Source organism: Rhineura floridana, chromosome 2, assembly GCF_030035675.1.
Source record: "Rhineura floridana isolate rRhiFlo1 chromosome 2, rRhiFlo1.hap2, whole genome shotgun sequence".
In the NCBI taxonomy this organism is placed as follows: Eukaryota; Metazoa; Chordata; class Lepidosauria; order Squamata; family Rhineuridae; genus Rhineura; species Rhineura floridana.
The window spans coordinates 191103884-191122704 of NC_084481.1; the positions used below are offsets into that span (position 1 = coordinate 191103884).

Here is an 18821-nt window from a genome sequence, read left to right on the forward strand (position 1 = left end):
CTAGCTACAACCTTAAAGGGACAGTACAGTAGGGTCCCGCTTCTCGGCGCTCCGCTTCCCGGCGTTCCACTAATGTGGCAGCTTTCCTCCCCCTTTAAAAGCCAATTTTGCCGCTTTTGCGGCATTTTGGCATAATTTTCGCACGACGCGCCCCATTAAAGTCAATGGGGTTCTGCCTTACGGCTATTTCCACTTTACAGCGGGGGTCCGGAACGGAACCCGCCGTATAAGCGGGGCCCTACTGTAATAACCTGATGCAAGTGATCCATGCCCTAATAATCTTCCACTGGGATGACTACAATGCATTATATGTGCATCTGTCTCTGAAACAGCCCAGTAATTTCAGCTGGTACAAAAGATGGCTGTTGGAGTACTAACCGGGAATGAGCATTATGAACATATTATGCTAGTACTTCTTCACTGGCTCATGGTTTGTTTCTGGGGCCAATTCAGAGTGGTGGTTTTGATCTTTAAAGCCCTTCATGGTTTGGGGCCTGAGTATCTGTAGTATTACCTCTTCCTACATGTATCTACCTGAACCCAGGTTTGCCTTCTGAGAACATCCAAGTGCTCCCACCTAGTGAGGTATGGCGGGTGGTAGGAGAGAAGAGGCCTTTTCAGTAGTGGCCCCTTGGTTTTCACTTTTCCAGACCTTTTAAATTATGTTTTGGTTTTATACTATTTTGATTCTGTAGATTTTATTCCTCTGCCCTCAGTTTTAATTGATTTGTTGTTGCAAAGATAATTTTTCTCTGTTCTCTGTTTTATAGTGATTTGTGATTTTATCATGGTGTTGCGTTTTTTTATTGTAATATTGTTTAAATAATTGCAAGCCACCCAGAGAACTTTGGTTATAGGTCAGCCTATACATTGTATAAACAAACGAGACATTAGATGCAAATGTGTGCAGCTGAACCCAACTTTTTAAAATTAAAAATGGGATTGAGGGATTGAATTTGCAGTAGAGAAGCAGAGGGCTATGTTTAAACTTTTCTCCACCTGCCACTTCCCTACTCTAAATTCTCCTATCCTGAAACTACTTTTCTTTAAAAAAGAAACAAAGAGATGAGCTATCTTACCCATATTTGTGCATAATATGCGGTTAGCCAAAGTTTCTCTGGATTACAACTATAGAGAATGCACTTCAGCTATGTATTCCACAGTATTTCACATTTTAAAAATCTTTTATTCCTTAACCGGAGTGATCCAGAACAGAATGACTAGTGGAAAATAACGTTTTAACATTACTATTCATTTGCCTTCCTTTATCTTCACAAAATCAACAAGGAGACAATGATTATTATTTATCTGTTAAAAATGCTAGGAAGGCCATATTTCTATGAGACTGTGAAACAGCCAATGTAGTGCAATGACTAGATATATGATATGGAAAATTCAGGTTTAAGACAAAGTTCAGAGCTCACTTGGTGAACTAGGTTATGTCACTTTTTCCTTAACCTCACGTTTGTTATGAGACTAAAGTGCCAGAATAATCCTCTTGGAGTACAGACAAGATACAAATATAACAAATCAAATACATCAACTTTTAACTGTCCCTGGCTAACAACCACATTGTGTGGATGAGTTGGAAATGAAAATAATGCCTTTCTTAAACTTACCACTTAAAACAATTATATCAAACTCTCCATTGCTAATTGGCTGGCTTTGGTAGGAGATGCAGGCACGGAAACATCCCCTACGGAGTAGGGTGAGTCTCAGGAAAACTCGGTAAGTCTGTTGATCAGACACCACAGACTTCTCAAACAGAACATCGGAAGGCTCTTCTTCTTGGCGACCAAGCTAGACAAAATGAATATATGTCAGACCTGATCACACTGAGATATCTTAAGATAAAGCAAAAATGAGCACACCTCACTTACCTCATGGATTGAGAGGCTGTAATTGTGCTCATCTATCAGTGATACTGAGTTACTGGTAGGATTATTATACTCGTCTCTGGGAGCTATCTGTAAAGTGTGTGGCTGCCCACAAGTCAGCACCAAAGTGGAGAAATGGCAAACAATTTTGGTTTTGGAAGGAACCACCATTCCTGAAATAAGGAAGAACACACAGTTTCAACTTACACATAGTGTTATAAGGAGCACTTGCTGAGAATAAAAGTATGTAATTAGGTATATAAAATATGGAGGTGGGGTGGGGTTTAAACGTAGCAATGCAATAATAGTAGAGAAGCAGAAATTAAAGCTGCTGGACAATGAAATGCATAGCGTGGACAGCTCATGCCTTCAATGTCAACCATGTGGCCGTTCCATCTTTTTAAGAACAGTCCTGTTGGATCAGGCCAGAGGGTCATCTAGTCCAGCATCCTGTTTTTGCAGTAGCCAAACAGATGTCTATGTGAAGCCTGTAAGCAGGATCTGAGTGCCACAGCAGTCTCTCCACTTCTGATTCCCAGTTACTTCTACTGCCTTCAACAGTGGAGGAGGAACATAGCCATTGTGGCTAGTAGCCATTATTATTGACCCAACATACATGGCAGATCATACTCCAAAATGTATTCTCACTGGATAAGAAGATGATCTGGATGTGAGGGATGTAATCTCTGCTACTTTTTCATATAACTTGATGGTGAAGTTTAGGCTCCCTCAACCTGCAGGAATACAGGACCAATCAGAACTGCCTGCCACTGGGGACTGGTGGATTCAAATAGTTTTTCATCAACTAACTAGTATGGCTGGTGTTCCTACTGATGTCCTGGTTATACTCTGGACTGCAGAAATAATCTGAGTGGTTGACACGGTTGCTCTTAAGCATTCTTACCCACTGAATAGAGTTTATTTAGCTTCTTGGTTTACCTAAGAGTGGTGAGCAATAAAGCAGATGGGACAGCCACTGAAATGTAGGTGGTGCAAGGTTCAAAGTGAATCTAACACAATACAGATAAAACCTAATTTTAGAATCTATGCCATGGTAGTGTTAGTGGCAAAGAAGCAACACTTCTTCACCATAAGATCTGTACCAACTATCAACTGGTTACAAACATATCCTTTGGGATATGACAAGCTGCCTGAGTATGTGGTTGCTATGCAACTCCAGACATTCTTGGATGCTACTGATTATCTGGATCAATTTTCATCTAGCTTTAAGCCAGGGTTTGACACTAAAACAGCCAAGGTCTCCCTGATGGATGATATGTGCCAGGAGAAGGATGCGGAAGTGCAAATCTATTGCTCTCCCAGTGGCTTCAGATATCATTGGCCATGGTACTTCTCTGGAACAGAATTCTGGAAATGGGGGCATTGCGCTTTAGTAGTTCTATTTCTGCCTCAATGGCCATTTCCAGAAGCTGGTGCCAGGGGTTATTGCTTTGTTCTATGGCAATTATACATTGATGTGCTACTGGTTCTATTTTGTCCCCAGTGCTATTTAACATCTGTCTGTGTGAAACGGCCAAGCTACACCATCCAGAGAGGTGGGATGAGGTGCTATCAATATGGTAATGACATCCAAATTAGTTTCTCTTTTTCATCAGATTCCGGTAGACTGTGAAGAGACTAAACCAATAACCAGTAATGAACTTGATGAAAGCTAGCAAAATAAGCTCTTTTTAATCAGAAGTTCTAAATATGTTATAAAAAATAGAGAAGGAGAATGTGTCATGAATTACAGACTCACCTTCTTCAAAAGGTACTTGTTCCCTATTAGATGGGTATTATTCATTCTGGTCTGACCATCAACTAAATAGTGATTATACAATCAACCTCATTCCCAACATAATAAGTACTCTAGTCTGTGTAATTATAAACAAATATTAAGATAATACTGTTTTCCTATCTATGCCTTGACTAATTATTGGCCTAACCAGGACTTACCTGGCTGAAAGACTTTGTAATAAGGACTATATGCCACATTCAAGCCTCCAAGTTTAATGCTGATTTCATAGCGTCCAGCCTTGCGCACAGTGAATGCCACCTTCACCACATTGGAACTGGCCTCCTGAAGCACTTCCTGGGTCACAGGAATATCCATTGCTAGCTCCACATGGCAGATGTGAACTCGCAGGCCCACGGGACGATGAGCGGGGAAGGGCTGGCCATTCTTGTAGAATAACTACATGGGGATTTAAGAAGCTTAGGTGAGTAGAAAGCTGCACAGACATTAGATAAGTTCTTGCATCAACAAATGCAAAACATCTTAATGTTCCATATCATAATCAGTGCCCCAAATTAGGGTGATGAATGGAACATAAGAAGAGCCCTTCTGGATCAGACCAGAGGCCTACCTAGACCAGTGTCCTGTTTTTCACAGTGGCCAACCAGATGTCTGTGGAAAGCCCACAGGCAGGACATGAGTAAAATAGCCGTCTCCTGTTGTTGTCCCCCAGTGACTGGTATTCAGAGATACGCTGTCCCTGTAATAACTGATAGCCTCAGCCTCATTCTCTCTGTTACATCCTTGGTAGAAATGTTTACACCATTTACAAAAAATCAGCATGCCTTTTATGATATGTGACCTCCAAATGTTAATATGAATATGAAGCAAATTCAACAAAAACAAGCCCAGAAGGAAAGGGTACAATGATACACTGTTACTAGTAGATTACCAAGCATGACCTATTTGAACTCAGCAGTCAGAAGCTCACACAAATTCACATAAAAGCAAATGCATATTATATATCCCCTAGCTATTGCTCACCGCCCAGAGAGCTATTGCTAGTCGGGCGGTATATAAATTTAATAAATAAAATAAAAATAATAAATAGATCAGCCTTTCCCAACCTTTGGGTTTCCAGATGTTGCTGGACTACAATTCTCATCATTCCTAACCATTGGCCATGCTGGCTGGGGCTGATGGGAGTTGTAGTCCAACAACATCTGGGGACCCAAAGGTTGGGAAAGACTGCCCTAGATATTGTTGAAGTCTGTGGTGTTGATATCTATCAGCATGAAAAAGTTCAGCCCGTGTAACAAAACTGGCACAAAAACCTACTAGAAATAATTCCATAATCCCTAAAGAAGTTTGTCTTGAAATAAACCTAGATCCAATCCCCAAATTTTCATGGAAACAAACATTTTCTTACATGTACTCGGAAGGCCATGCTGTGGCCCACCTCATAGGGGTCCTTCCAATCCCAGAAGACTTTGCAGGAGCGGGGGTCCAAGTAGTTGCCTCGCACGTAGTCATAAATGGTCCGCTCTCCTCTGCGCTCCCGGTCCTCATGCTGGAGGAAGCTGACTACACGTGCGGCAAGCTCAAAGAGGAACTTAATGGTGAAAAAGAAAGCTACCACAGATACTGTGATCCCACCTGTCACAAGGAAAAAATACTTGGTAGTTCTAAAATCTAACAAGATATCAAAACTCCATCACTATGGAGGTTTGGAGACTTTGCACCACTCAGAGACACTCCAGTTCAGAATCACAACATTTAATGTTGGAGATCTCAGAAGGGGTACAGTTTCACCACATAGGGCTAGCCCTACCATTAGCAGTGTAAGACAGAAGATTCTGAAGTACTATTAAAGGGCAACCATTGTAAATAACACATAGCTTATGATTTTTTACCACCATGGCATAGGAGCACCATTTTAATTTTCTGCCTCAGGCACTAAAATATCTTCATTTATTAGATTTATATCCCACCCTTTCTCCCAATAGGAGCCCAGTCTTCACCACCACAAGAGCTAAAGAAAGAAACTGAGTAAGATCTGAGGACAATATTGTTACATATGAAATTGACAAACAAGTTAGTAAGTTCAGTATTAGTAAAATAGATTCTGAAGCCCACATGACTGAGTTAAAAGAGGCTGCAGGCTTTTTCTGGATCCTGTAAAAATATTTTCTTTGCTTACCAATAACGTAAAACATCAGGTCCCTTCAATGAGACACATAGCCGAGGATCACAGCTGCATCTGGAATATAGAAAGCAGATTTAGTTCAACATCCCTTCCATTGCAAATCTCTCAGTAAAATGTCTAGCCTTTATGAAAATACAAACATAATGCAATCTTCCCTTTCCCTAAGTCTGCCCTCCCTTTAAAGAAAATAAAAATAAAGCATGAAAGTTCTACAACATGGAATTATAATTTTATTTTGTAACTTCTCTTCACAAGGATATTAGCTACTTTGAGAATCAGAAACTGAACATCACCAAAATTCTCTAGCAACTGTTGATTATACAGCCACAAGACTGGCTGTATACTATAGCCAGCATGGCTTTTTTGCATTCCACCATGTACAATTGGAAAATATCCCCATGCTTTTCTGCTGCTTCCCATAAGCTCATTTCAAACAAAAATCTTACAAAACTTAATAGTCCTGAACTCAGAAACACTTGCTTAACAAACCTCTAAGTTTTCATGGTGATACACAAAACACTCAGAGAGAATCCAGAGTTTAAAGTCTGAAACAGCAATAAAAATTTCCAGACCCGGACTTTTTCCTGTCAGTGGTCTCATAATCTGTTGAAATTAATTAAAAATCAGCCATGTTCACAAAGTACCTGTAATCCTGTTTCTGACCTTGCCCCACACTCTGACCATCATCTTCTGCAGTTTAAAAGATAAAAAAATGCATGGCTGATTTTTAATTAATTTAAGAAAATTAACATTGGACTCTATGATAGCGCAGGCATGCTCCGTAAGAACCAACTGTCAGTGTTCTAAACAACAGACTAACAGCTGTTTGGCTTGGCTAATCAGGGCCAGCTTTGGTTTACATTTGGGTGGGAGACTACAGGTGCTGTAGAATAAAAAGTTGGGGGAAACCCCGAAAGATAATAACACTATTAACAATGTTTTCTTTTTGGAAAGGAAAGGGGCTTTCCCTCTGCCCAGTGCACACCCATCCAATCCTCTCCCCCTACACTTCCTCCCCTCCTCTCTCCCTCCCCCTTCCCACCTCCTCCCCCTCCTCCAGGTCAGTTTCACCTCTCCTAAGCATTATTACACAGGAGTAAATCCCACTGAACTCAATAAGCACGCAAATGGTCAACCTTCCCTCCCCTTTTCCCTGCCCACCCTCCTCCCCTCTTTCCCCCTTTCTCCTGCCCTCCCCACTCCTGCCCTCCCTCCCTCCCCTCTTGTCAGTTTCATGATTCCATGGGAGTAAATCTTGTTGAACTCAATAAGCATGCAAATGATCCAGCCATTCTCAGCAAACTTGCACAGGATCCCTCCCATTTCTTACCTACTGGATTAAAAAAGCAGAGAAATTCACTAATAGGTAAAAAAAACCTTGCAGTTTAAGAACGTACCCATAGCCAACAGGTATTTCTATCAAACGTTAAAAAGCAGAGGTGTTTTGCCTATTAGTGAATATTCTCTCTGGTTGACCTTTTGAACCAAAAAAAATATTTTAAAAAAACATAGGAACATCCATTTCCAATACGCAGTCACATTTGTTAATTTACTAAATGTATGTTCCATTTTTAAATTTGAACAAGTTTCCAGAGTAGCTAACAATGTTAACAAACATTAAAATAATTTCAACAATAAAAACCAAATCATATAGCAGCAGACAGGAGGAATAAATGTATAAAAGCAGAATCAGTAATAACATTAATAAAACCCCAGGAAAAAAACAGCAGATAGCACAACCAATACAACCATTCTTAGCAGTGAGTCACCGTTTATTAGGAAGCTCAGGCAAATAAAGAGGTCTTAACCTGGTCCCTAATACTTGATCTGGCAGACCTCCCTGAGAAGATTATTATATTAATGAGGCACCACCACCACAAATGCTGTCTCCTCAGTTGTCACCCATCTCACCCCTGGAGACAGGGTACCCACAGACAGGAGGTAGATATATTGAACTTTATGACACAGCAGCACCTAGGTCATATTGTGCTACACACTGGTGTTATTGCAAATGAAGAAGAATTCTTTTATCAGTAATTTATTCCCAATAGTCCAAACAGTCTTTATAAAAAAAGAAAAGAAAAAGAGGACAGCCATCCAGTCAAATTCAGGTACAGGAATAAAGCACGTAGAACATCATCACCAAAAACTGAGGCTAAGTTCAGAAACAGGTACACATAAAGGCCTGCCATACATTTGACAATCATTAACGCTCCAGCAAGACATGTCTAACAATGAGGGAAACACTACATGCATGGGTGGGACCTTCCCCTTCAATAGATACTCCGAGAAGGACCTCAAATTAAGAGCTTAATTTCTGTGCAGGCTTACACACACACCGCATTGGGAAATACTGAAAATGTAGAGTGCTGCAAACATTCAGCATGCTTACAACAGAAGAGAAAAAAGGGTGCTCATATTGGTTTATTAGTTCCCTCAGAAGTATCTTCTCAGTTGGAATGTGTTATGCACACAAGTCTATCTCCCAAAAGGCAGGTTATCAGAGCAGTTTTTACCAGCAGTAAGTTTAAAAATAAGCTTCACACAGAAAGAGGGAGTTGTGCTTCTACCTTCCCTCTCTTAAATGCAAGATCAACATTGCTTAGGCTGTGGTGATTCAAAGAGCATGCAAACAGACTTTGGAGATTGGAAAAATACAGCACCACACACCAGCACACACAAAAATGGGAACTAAAAACTAATACCTTGTTTTTAAAAGAACAGTGTCTAGATGTCCCAGCCAAGGGTTTATCTAGCATGACAATAGATTTTACAAGCAAGGTAGTTACATTGTTGTCAGCTAACAGAAGTAGCAAATTAAACTATGCTGAAATTCTATATTGGTGTTTCCTCCTTTCTGACTGGCAATGTTCTACTAAGCTGCAATTCACACCCTGTTCAGCTATGCTTCCCACTCCTTCCAACCAACCGGGGCAGGGGGATAATACCTTTACACCAGCTCCCATGACCTGAAAGACAACAGGAGAGTGTCCATTCCTCAGAAACGTTGTTCAGCATGCAGAAACCAGGAAAGCAACAGCCGGAGGGGATGTCATCATTGAGACAAATAATCCTGGAACTCGCAATACAGGTTCACAGGCAGGGAATCAAGTACAGCAATGAGGAGACCATCCCAAGTAGTGGCACTCTGCATTGTCACACTATGCAGCCCTCAAAAAACTTGCTAGGAGATTGTCTGAAATGAAAGACAAAGTCATAATCAATTCACATATTAAATAATAAAAAGCTGGACAAGAAAGTAGATCAAAAGCATTCCTGTCACCTGATCCTCAAACTGACTGAAGAGTAACATTGGTGAACAGTCAGGCAACATCACATAGCTGCAGCAGCGCTATAACCAGAGTCTTGTCTCATTTCACTCTTGTTTATACATGCCAGACTTTATGTTTTGGAGCTTAGAACGCCTTAACACAAGATGGTTTGCATGCTTAAATGCTTTTTGTATATTTAAAAAAATTGATACCATAATGTTTCACAAGCATGCAAGTGAACTACAAATGAACCACCAAAAAGAGATATATCTCAAGGTGATGATATTTTGTTAATAGCTATGGGCTATGAATGAACCATGTTGAAACATAGTCTCTTTCTGGAAGTTGGTGGATTCTTCCTGGTGTTTTTTCTATGTGTTACAACCAGGCAGGTATCTCTTTCAGTTTAAGTACATCTGCAGAAAAATTGGTGGAATCCAGTTGGTGCCCTGGTGATCAGGGAAGGGCTTTTGAACCAGCTGATGTCCCTGATAATGGAAGAGAGGGGAGACTATTTTTGCTGATTTTTCTCCCTGCAGCCTCTCGCACTGCCTCCCACCTTATTCTGGAAATCCCCTTCTCTGGATGTGATTTTCAGGAGGAGAGGGGCATGCAAGATGGAGGAGAACCCTTGCCCCTCCTTCTCTTCCACTAGATCAAAAGCCCTTCCTTGACTACAAGAGTACCAATTAGATCCCACTCCTTTTTGTGTTAAACTGACAGTCACCAAGCCTTTGAGCTTGCAACCTTGATACTCAGTGGAAACAACCTAAGAGATAAATAAGTAGAGCCTGCATTTCAGGAGTGGAGCTTCATGCTCTTTGGTGGGTCAGGGATCAGACCCTGAGGAAGATGGAAGCAGAGCTAATATTAAAAGTAAAAAAATAGCCTGGACTTTGCACCTCATCTTGAGATTTTACTCCTTCTCTTGGGAGACCCTGAGAAGAAAACTAAAACCTTGAAACTTCATATCAAACCCCGAGATGTGACAACACTCTTAAGAAAGTCCAGATTTTAAAAGTTACAAGTTCACAGACGCTAACAAACCAACAGAATCAGCACAACAACACACAAGGAGCAAGTGAAAAGTCATTAGGTTTATCCAGATGTTCAGTGAATGTGTACGACAATAGTATTTTAGTTTTTGGGTTAATCCCATAAACTGACATTCAGAGAGAATACTACACTTAGGGACACATATAATGGACTGGGAGGGGACACAAGCACATAAAATCATATTGTGACAGTCCTGACTAGAGATGTGAAGGCCTAGAAATAAACTAGAAAAATGGGGGGGGTTCCCTTGTTTTTTTCCCAGGCCTTCACATCTCTAGTCCTGCATGCCAGCTAGTGTTGCCAGATCTCCATTTTTGGGGGGTCCTCCCTGGGTTTCCAGGCAAGTTACCCCAATCTTTGGTTTTTCGGTTGGCCACCTGGCCACACATGCACCACCACCCGCTGCCACCAACAACCAATGCCACAACCACAAACAATTCCTGGAGACCAGGGACTGGGAAGAATCTGGGGAAGGGAGATTTGTCCCGTTGATGCCCCCCCCCCAGCTACAGAGCTGGCTGCATTCGATCGGGGGGGGGGGAGGAGGAAGCTCCTCATTGCCCTCCCATAGGATGCAGCTGCTCAGGCCTGCCCTGTGACATCACTAGGGCCCACCCCTGAAATCTCAAAGTTTGGGATGCTTCTGACCTGGCAACCCTAAAGACAATCTATCATCATCATCAAGAAATGGTGCAAGAGGGAGTAATGGAGGACACTTTACCCAGCTTTTTCTTTGCTTCATCTCAGTGGATCAGAGCAAACTGTCTTGCTTGTATTGCATTTTGGGAATCAGCCCCTTCATGACCTCTACCTTGTTTGTTACTCAGGGATATAAGACCAGACTTCCTGACCCTAGATACTGAAAGAATGTATTGATAAGCTACGTGGCAATAAGGAAGAACTATAAATTTAATACTTCTCAGTTCCTCTCACGGAATGCTGCCTCCAACTGAACAATGGTGTCAGTCACAGCAAAAAGGTAATCTTTAAAATCATCTAGTAGAAACGGGTCTCAAATCTACATTTCAAAAGAAATCTTTCGTGTCCCTTTTATCACATCAGCACACCTCTCCTTCTTTCCATATGCACCCATGAGACTAGAATGTTAGAAAAAGGGATCAATTTTAGCCCATTCAGACAGTCATTGTTGTCAAGCTTCATCATCATTATTATTAAAAGCAGCACACACACCCTGACTCGGATGCTTTGAGGTAAGGAACTTGTATTGTGGAATTTCTAGCCTGGCTGCCATTCTTAACTCACCACATGCTTATATTCACACACTCAGGCATACTCATTTGTACACTTTACACTACTTTACACTACCTGCAAGGAGCACCTCAGCACAACAGCAGACCAATCTGGGGCTGGAGAGCTTTATAGTTTGATTTTCATTCATTGTAATTCCAACCCAGAGCAACTATTTAAACTATTTACCTTTTAAAAATTGTCATTGTACATATGTTTGATTTGGTGGATCTGTCTAGTGGTAAATGCTGTCTATTTGAAATTCATTTAGGCTGCAATTCTGTACACACTTATTTGGGAATTAAACCTATTGAACTCAGTAGGGCTTATATCTGAGCAGTCCTCCATTGGGTTGTGCTGTAGATAGGAAAAAACTATATTTCGTTGTGTCAAATGATTGCTCTAAAATACCTGACTTTGAAACTGATTGCTTCAATTTATTTGTCTATGTATTTCTAAGTGGGTTTATAGAGCAATCCTAATCTCCTGATCTATGCTGCTGGAGAGGGTTAGGATAAGGTTGAGGTGTTCCTCCTCTAATGGAGGGCTGCAGTGCTGCCAAAAGTGCCGGTTTTTGAGAAGCTACCAGCAACGGTGTTCCCTCCAGCAGCAGCAAGTATAGGCCCCAAAATGGGGCAGGACAAGTCAGAGCCAGCCATAGATCCACCAGATCTAAAGCACTATGCTCAACATCAAAGGTCCTCCTCCGGGTGCCTAATCTGAGGGAAGCTTGGAAGATGGCAACAAGGGAGAGGGCCTTTTCAGTGGTGCCCCCCAAATTATGGAAAGATCTCCCTGACGAGGTGCATCTGGTGCCAACCCTGTTATCTTTTCAGCGCCAGGTCAAGACTTTCTTCTTCTCCCAGGCATTTTAACAGCATTTGAATAGCATGTGTTTTGAACTTGCTTATTGATTTTTATGGGTTTTAATTGTTTAAATTTGTATACTTGTTTTTAATGTTCTTAATTGTAAACCGCCCAGAGAGCTTCAGCTATGGGGCGGTATATAAATGCAATAAATAAATAAATAAATAAATAAATAAATAAATAAATAATATTGTAGGGCTCATGGATCCCTTATGGAAATTCTAGGTACAGAGATCTTAGCCTAAGCTACGGGTTTTGACTGCTACACATATAACACAACATCATTAAAAGCTGCAAGAGCCTCTCCAGGAACAGAATAGATAAAAACTTTGCAAACTTTCTCTATTTTCTCAGAGTGTCAACTCTATTGCTTTGTTTCTATTATAGATTATAGATTAGGGTCTCTTATTTCTTCAGATTAGAAGTATGCATGAATTCAGATATTAAATTGAACATATTCATGCTTGATTTTTTCTAAATCGCACCTTTACCTTTGCTGCTCTGCATTCTTGTGAAATTATTTGGTTTAATAAAAATTCTTGCTATTTGCATATTAATTGGCATAACAGTGATTTTATGGGTGCATGAACTGGTTAAACACATTTTCAGAACAGTAAGCATTTAACTCCTGCCAAAGTTCCCGCCTCTCATAAGCATGTTTTAGGGTCATGTGTGTAGTATATACACATGCATGTTCCTACACATGTAACAAGGGAGGGAAGGACCTGTGTCAGCAGCAGTGATATCACTGATACTATCCATTTGCACTCACAACAGTGAGTCTTCCAACTCAGAACAAAACAATAAAATGGCCTCAAAAATGATCTAGACCACTATACTTTCAGATATGTCCAGAGCATTTAAAACTGCTACGTTTCTTGCCAAAACGGACCATCTTCTGGTTATTCTCTAGTAAAAAGTATATAGGGGAAAGAGGGAAATTAAAGGGAAAATACACCACCATCCATGCCTCCCAAAACATTTCAATTACTGTCAAGCAATTAACAATGAGGTCCTCTAATCTTTCATGGTAAAGTGCTCGCTATTCTCTCCTCCTCTGAGATGTTTATAACTCTGGCATTCTTTCATTTATAACTGGCTTCTATATTTTTCAGATAGAAAAGAGATAGGGAGTTGTTCCAAATACCTTCACTTGAATTTGTCTTTTTAAACATACCAGAGAAAATCCCATTTGCCCAAGCATTCCTTCCTTTCCTAGCTGAACAGGGGACTCTGGATAGGCAAGATGTTATATTGGGCAGGTGTCTGTTGATGGGAGATAACTTTCTAAATACAATGACATTTTTATCAGGCAGACTTAAAAGGAAGCTCAGTGTTTCAACTCTTAATTGACTTTCTGCATTTAGAACAATGAAGGGACAACAAACCCCAAACCTCTTGTGTGACAAAGGTTTTATGGCAAACCTGGAATCTTTATTATATGTTAAGACCAGTGAAAATTGCAGTAATAAAGAAGAGTGGCCAGGATGATGGAGACTTCCCTCCACTATCTTTAATCAAGGCTAGAAACCAAAGCCTTACTTGGGTAACCCTTGTTCAATGTATCTCTATAAAATGTATGAACAAGTGACTACACATATTATTGCCAATTCACAGCCATGATTCCAAACCTTCTGGACAATTTAATTGGTAACACAAGAATAGATTAAACAAACATTTCCAAGACAGCTTTATCTCCAGTGGCAAACAAACTGGTGTCTTCTTAAAGTACTGTACATCTTTGAAAACAAACTCTGTAATGAGCTGCTAGGAAATTCCATCAAAATTCTCCATTACTGAACAGTATTAAAGACTTTTTTCTTTCTTTCAAAAACTCCCCAACAATCTCACATTAACACTGAAAGATGGACTGATAATTTTCTCAATTGAAGTGCAAAATGTAACTACTGCAGGAGACAAAAACTGGCACTCTGAGCTGCCCTGCCATTAGCATGATCCATGCATGAACAAGTGACAGATATTTTCTGGATATATTTTGACCCAAAACTTGGCAATATCTTTCCCAGTCTTTGGAGGACAGTGTTAACTCAACATTTTATTACTGTCCTTAGGTGCACTATTTCAGAATTCTCCTTGCTTGAAAGACAGTCTCACTGTCAGTAAAATTTAACTCCAACTCATTTGCTCTATTATATGACATGACAGGCAGGATGCCAGCTAGACAGATAAAAAAGAGCAAAAAGAGCTGACATGTCCAAAGCCTGCTCCTCTGCACCACATCATAATATATAACACCTGTTCTGGCCAGCTTGCACTGGTTGCCAATATGTTTCCGGGCTAGATTCAAAGTGTTGGTATTAATCTATAAAGCCTTATACGGTGCGGGACCACGATACCTTGCGGAACGCCTCTTCCGATATGAACCGGCCCGTGCACTACGTTCTGCTACGAAGGCCCTCCTCCGGGTTCCAACTCACAGGGAGGCCCGGAGGGTGATGACAAGATCTAGGGCCTTCTCAGTGGTGGCCCCCGAACTATGGAACAGTCTCCCTGAGGAAGTACGCCCGGCGCCGACTCTGCTCTCCTTCCGGCGCCAGGTCAAAACCTTCCTATTCTCTGAAGCATTTTAAGTTACACTGATTTAATTTTAAAAATGTTTATTGTGTTGGATTGTTGCTTGTATTTTAGTATTGTTTTGTTATTTATTGTATTTTTATGCTGTTTTATGTTCACCGCCCAGAGAGCTATTGCTAGTCGGGCAGTATATAAATTTAATAAATAAATAAATAAATAAATAAACATCAACAGGGACCAGCTATCAAACACATTTACGGCACAAATGTGCAAGCTGATTTGCTTATTTAGCTAGTTCCCAGGATACGATGACATTAATTATCAGACCGGAGAGCTAATCTGGACTATCTGGTCAGGTAATGACCACAGCAACTAATGCATAATTCAGAACGTATGTGTTTAGATATCCTTTCCCTAAAATGGAGGGCTATTTCACAGATTCTCTGTAACCCTATGAACCTGCATTGATCCCAAGATAACATGAATGATGAAAAGCCCTTTGTAAATCCTAAGACTTTGAAAGCCCAACTCTAAACTAGATTCTAGAAAAATCATTTGCATGTGAAGGCTATTGTTTAGAATGGTCAAGGAGTACTAGGCTGGCATTCTCTTCAAAGTGTTGGCAGGGAGAGTACTGCAGTGCAAATGACCTCAGAAGTAACTGTTAATGGAACATTTTGATCTGCTCCTTCCATGCACTGCTAAGAGTAGGGGTCTTCTTCCCCTGCAGCTAAATCAATATACTTGCTTTCAGAGCTACCTGAAAACATCCAGGCAAAGATGTCCTAATTACATTCTGCATCAGCTTGCACAAATAGATGCAGATAATGAAATACTATTAGAGCTGAAGCCCACCACTGTGGCTATCAGAGCTTATGATGCATCATCTTGTGAAATATTTCCTACAATCTGTCATCATAAGCTCTGCAAGTCTTACTACTCTTAATAGTAAAATAATTTAGAAACCTGCAGTGGTACTGGCTTTCTGTCCCCATTAAACTATAGCAACTTTTTATTCCCCATGTGCAATGCTATATCAAGTTACAGAATGATTTGGAGGGGAAATGCTCTGTCACATTTGAACAATTTGCACTTTAGCAGTACTGCTTACACAGTCAGCACAAGCAAGCAGAAATGTTTGCATTTAACAGGCACAGCAAGCACAAACCTGAGTATGCATCACATGTCAATCCATAATAGATATGATTCTATACAACTAACAATGCAATCCTACATATCTATTCAAAAGCAAGCTCCACTGAGTTCAGTGGCATGTACCCTCAAGTAACTACAGTCTAAATCAGTATAATGAAGAAAGACCAGGTCTCTGTATCATGTTCCAATTCCAATCATAAACAACTCTAGCATTTTCTCTTGGAAGCTATCAGAACTGCTACAAATGCTAAAAGGAAATAAGGATTATTTAAAAAATGAATTATTCCAAATTAACCTTTCAATTAACAGGGCACATAGATTCTGCTATCTGTGAGTTCAGGTTCCTCCCTAAATAACCACTTCAAATCAAATAGGATAGACAAAGGAAAGCTTTACTTTGGTTCATGTGGCATAAACCTCACTCTGTAGGCCAGAGTAACAGAGCCATCAGTGCTGCAAAAATCATTAAAGCTAAAGACTTGAAAAATAGATATAGGTGAAACCGTCTAGATATTTTTCAGTATCCACATCATCTACCGGACACAGTATTCATTTAAACTTTAAGGCTTTTCATAACCCTGAACTTCTCAAAGAGCTGTCCTTATAAAAGAGGACCTATGTCAGTTTACACCAGGTGTTATTGCCTGTTTATAGCTAATAATCTAATAAGAGACTGAGGGAAGCCTCTGTTATGTCTGTTCACATAAGTAACTGAGGGAAGCTTTCCTCCTGTCAAAGTTCCTTACACTTCCATAAAGGGAACTGCAGAAGCCCCATATGTATTTTGTCACATATAATGAATGTATATACACCTATTTCACTGGATGTGCTTATACATGGTCAAGCTGGTATATGCACATTAGTCAAATGTGAAAATTCATGCACTTTTCCAACAAAAATTATTTCTATCTAGGATATGCATCTTGTTTCAAGTAGCCTTCTTATAAAAAATGGATTAAGTAGTATGGATGTGAAAGTTGGACAGTGAAAAAGGCGGATAAAAGAAAAATCAACTCATTTGAAATGTGGTGCTGGAGGAGAGCTTTGCGCATACCATGGACTGTGAAAAAGACAAATAATTGGGTGTTAGAAGAAATTAAACCAGAACTGTCACTAGAAGCTAAAATGATGAAACTGAGGTTATCATACTTTGGACACATCATGAGAAGACATGATTCATTAGAAAAGGTAATAATGCTGGGGGAACAGAAGGGAGTAGATAAAGAGGAAGGCCAAACAAGAGATGGATTGATTCCATAAAGGAAGCCACAGACCTGAACTTACAAGATCTGAACAGGGTGGTTCATGACCGATGCTCTTGGAGGTCACTGATTCATAGGGTCGCCATAAGTCGTAATCGACTTGAAGGCACACAACAACAACAGTATAAGCAACTCCAAGTTTCTACCATCTAAATGGAAAGCTAGATGCATCATTTTTCCTCACATCATTTTGCAGGGAGCAAGTGCCAACTATCCTGCAAGACTGCACCTGATGTTCTTAGTCCTATTTTGCAAGTTCAGCAGAGCCCTGACTGCGTCTTTTCTGGTTGCTCACATAAGAACTAATGTCTATATTTTTGTGTGATTGCCCACAACTAATACACTCAGTTCATCTTGTAGTAAACTAACAAAATAGCTGGTGTTTTAGGGTACAATTCTATACACACTTACCTGGGGAATAAGCCCCATTCAGCCAATGGAGCTTGGTTCTGAGCAGATACAGGTAGGAATGCACTTTGTAATGGTTTAACTTCCTAATGTACACATGAGAATGTATTTTCCAAATGTATTTATACAATTCAATATGTACTTGTGGCATAGTTCCTCACTGCTTTAGAAGAGGAGAGAGTTGTGGCAGTCTTATTCTTCCATTTCTCACTTCATTTTGTAAAAAGGAGTCCTGCAGGTTAGCTGGCAACTTGCTCCTTACAAAATGATGTGAGAAAAACATTTTTGCTAATCAGGCTTTACAGTAGTAATTGTAGACAGATAAGAAAGAGCATGTGACTTTCACTAGCCTCCATGCCTGAACTATTTATTTCTGATCTTAAAGAGGGAAAAATTAACTTTTGTAAGACTTACCTGCCTGGGCACCTACAGGTATTTTTTATTCACCCACAAGTAACCAAGCGAGTGGTTATTTACAAAATTGTATTAAAAGATCAACCTTTCAGATAAGAGAAGCAATTTACTAGTCTGCCTGTATTTCAAATCTAGCAAACTGTTCTATCTAAAAATATTACTTACCTCTAGCACACTGGTGGGGAACTAGATCTGTCTGGCCAGCCTCTTACTTGCCCCACCTCTACAAGTCAAATATGACAAGTGGGAGAGACCACCCACCTATTAATCTGATATGTTTTTATTGTATCTTGTGTATTCTATTGTAAACTGCTTTCAGATAGTAAGCAGTCTATAAATGGAAATATAAATAAATAAATAAAAACTAAAAGAAAGCATGCAGTCAAAAACAAAAAGTTCCAGAAGGAAAGGGGAGTGGGAGAGAAACACTTTCCATATCATGTCTTTTCTAAAACAGCAGCATATTCAGGACTTAACACCATCTTCTAGACAAATGAAAAACACATATTTCAGTACAACAGAGCACACAGAACAGAAACAATATAGAACCAGCACCAACAGGACAGCAAGAAAGCATTCAAAGCCAAGGTGGATCCTAGAATGGGACAACTAAGAACCCCATGCGAAACAAGTATCACTCCTTGATTTTCTTCAATCAGGGGTTCCCAAACTGTGGTCCACAAGCTACATTCAGGTGGTCCACAGCATGTCTGTATTAAATATTCATATTGATTTTTAATTGTATTTTTTATTTCTTATATTGTATTTTATGGTACTATAAGTTGA

The 18821-nt window shown here is 40.1% G+C and overlaps 1 protein-coding gene across 1 annotated transcript in view; it reads right to left on the reverse strand.

The window, feature by feature from the left end:
* Nucleotides 1–18821, reverse strand: part of AREL1 (apoptosis resistant E3 ubiquitin protein ligase 1) — a 35631-nt gene that overhangs the window by 15598 nt on the left and 1212 nt on the right. The window contains exons 2-7 of the mRNA XM_061611737.1: nt 8767–9014; nt 5813–5872; nt 5042–5268; nt 3834–4071; nt 1881–2050; nt 1620–1800 (exon numbers count right to left, since the gene is read on the reverse strand). Of these exons, the coding sequence (XP_061467721.1) occupies nt 1620–1800; nt 1881–2050; nt 3834–4071; nt 5042–5268; nt 5813–5828 (832 nt within the window). The 5' untranslated portion in view covers nt 5829–5872; nt 8767–9014. The remainder of the gene's footprint in view (nt 1–1619; nt 1801–1880; nt 2051–3833; nt 4072–5041; nt 5269–5812; nt 5873–8766; nt 9015–18821) is intronic.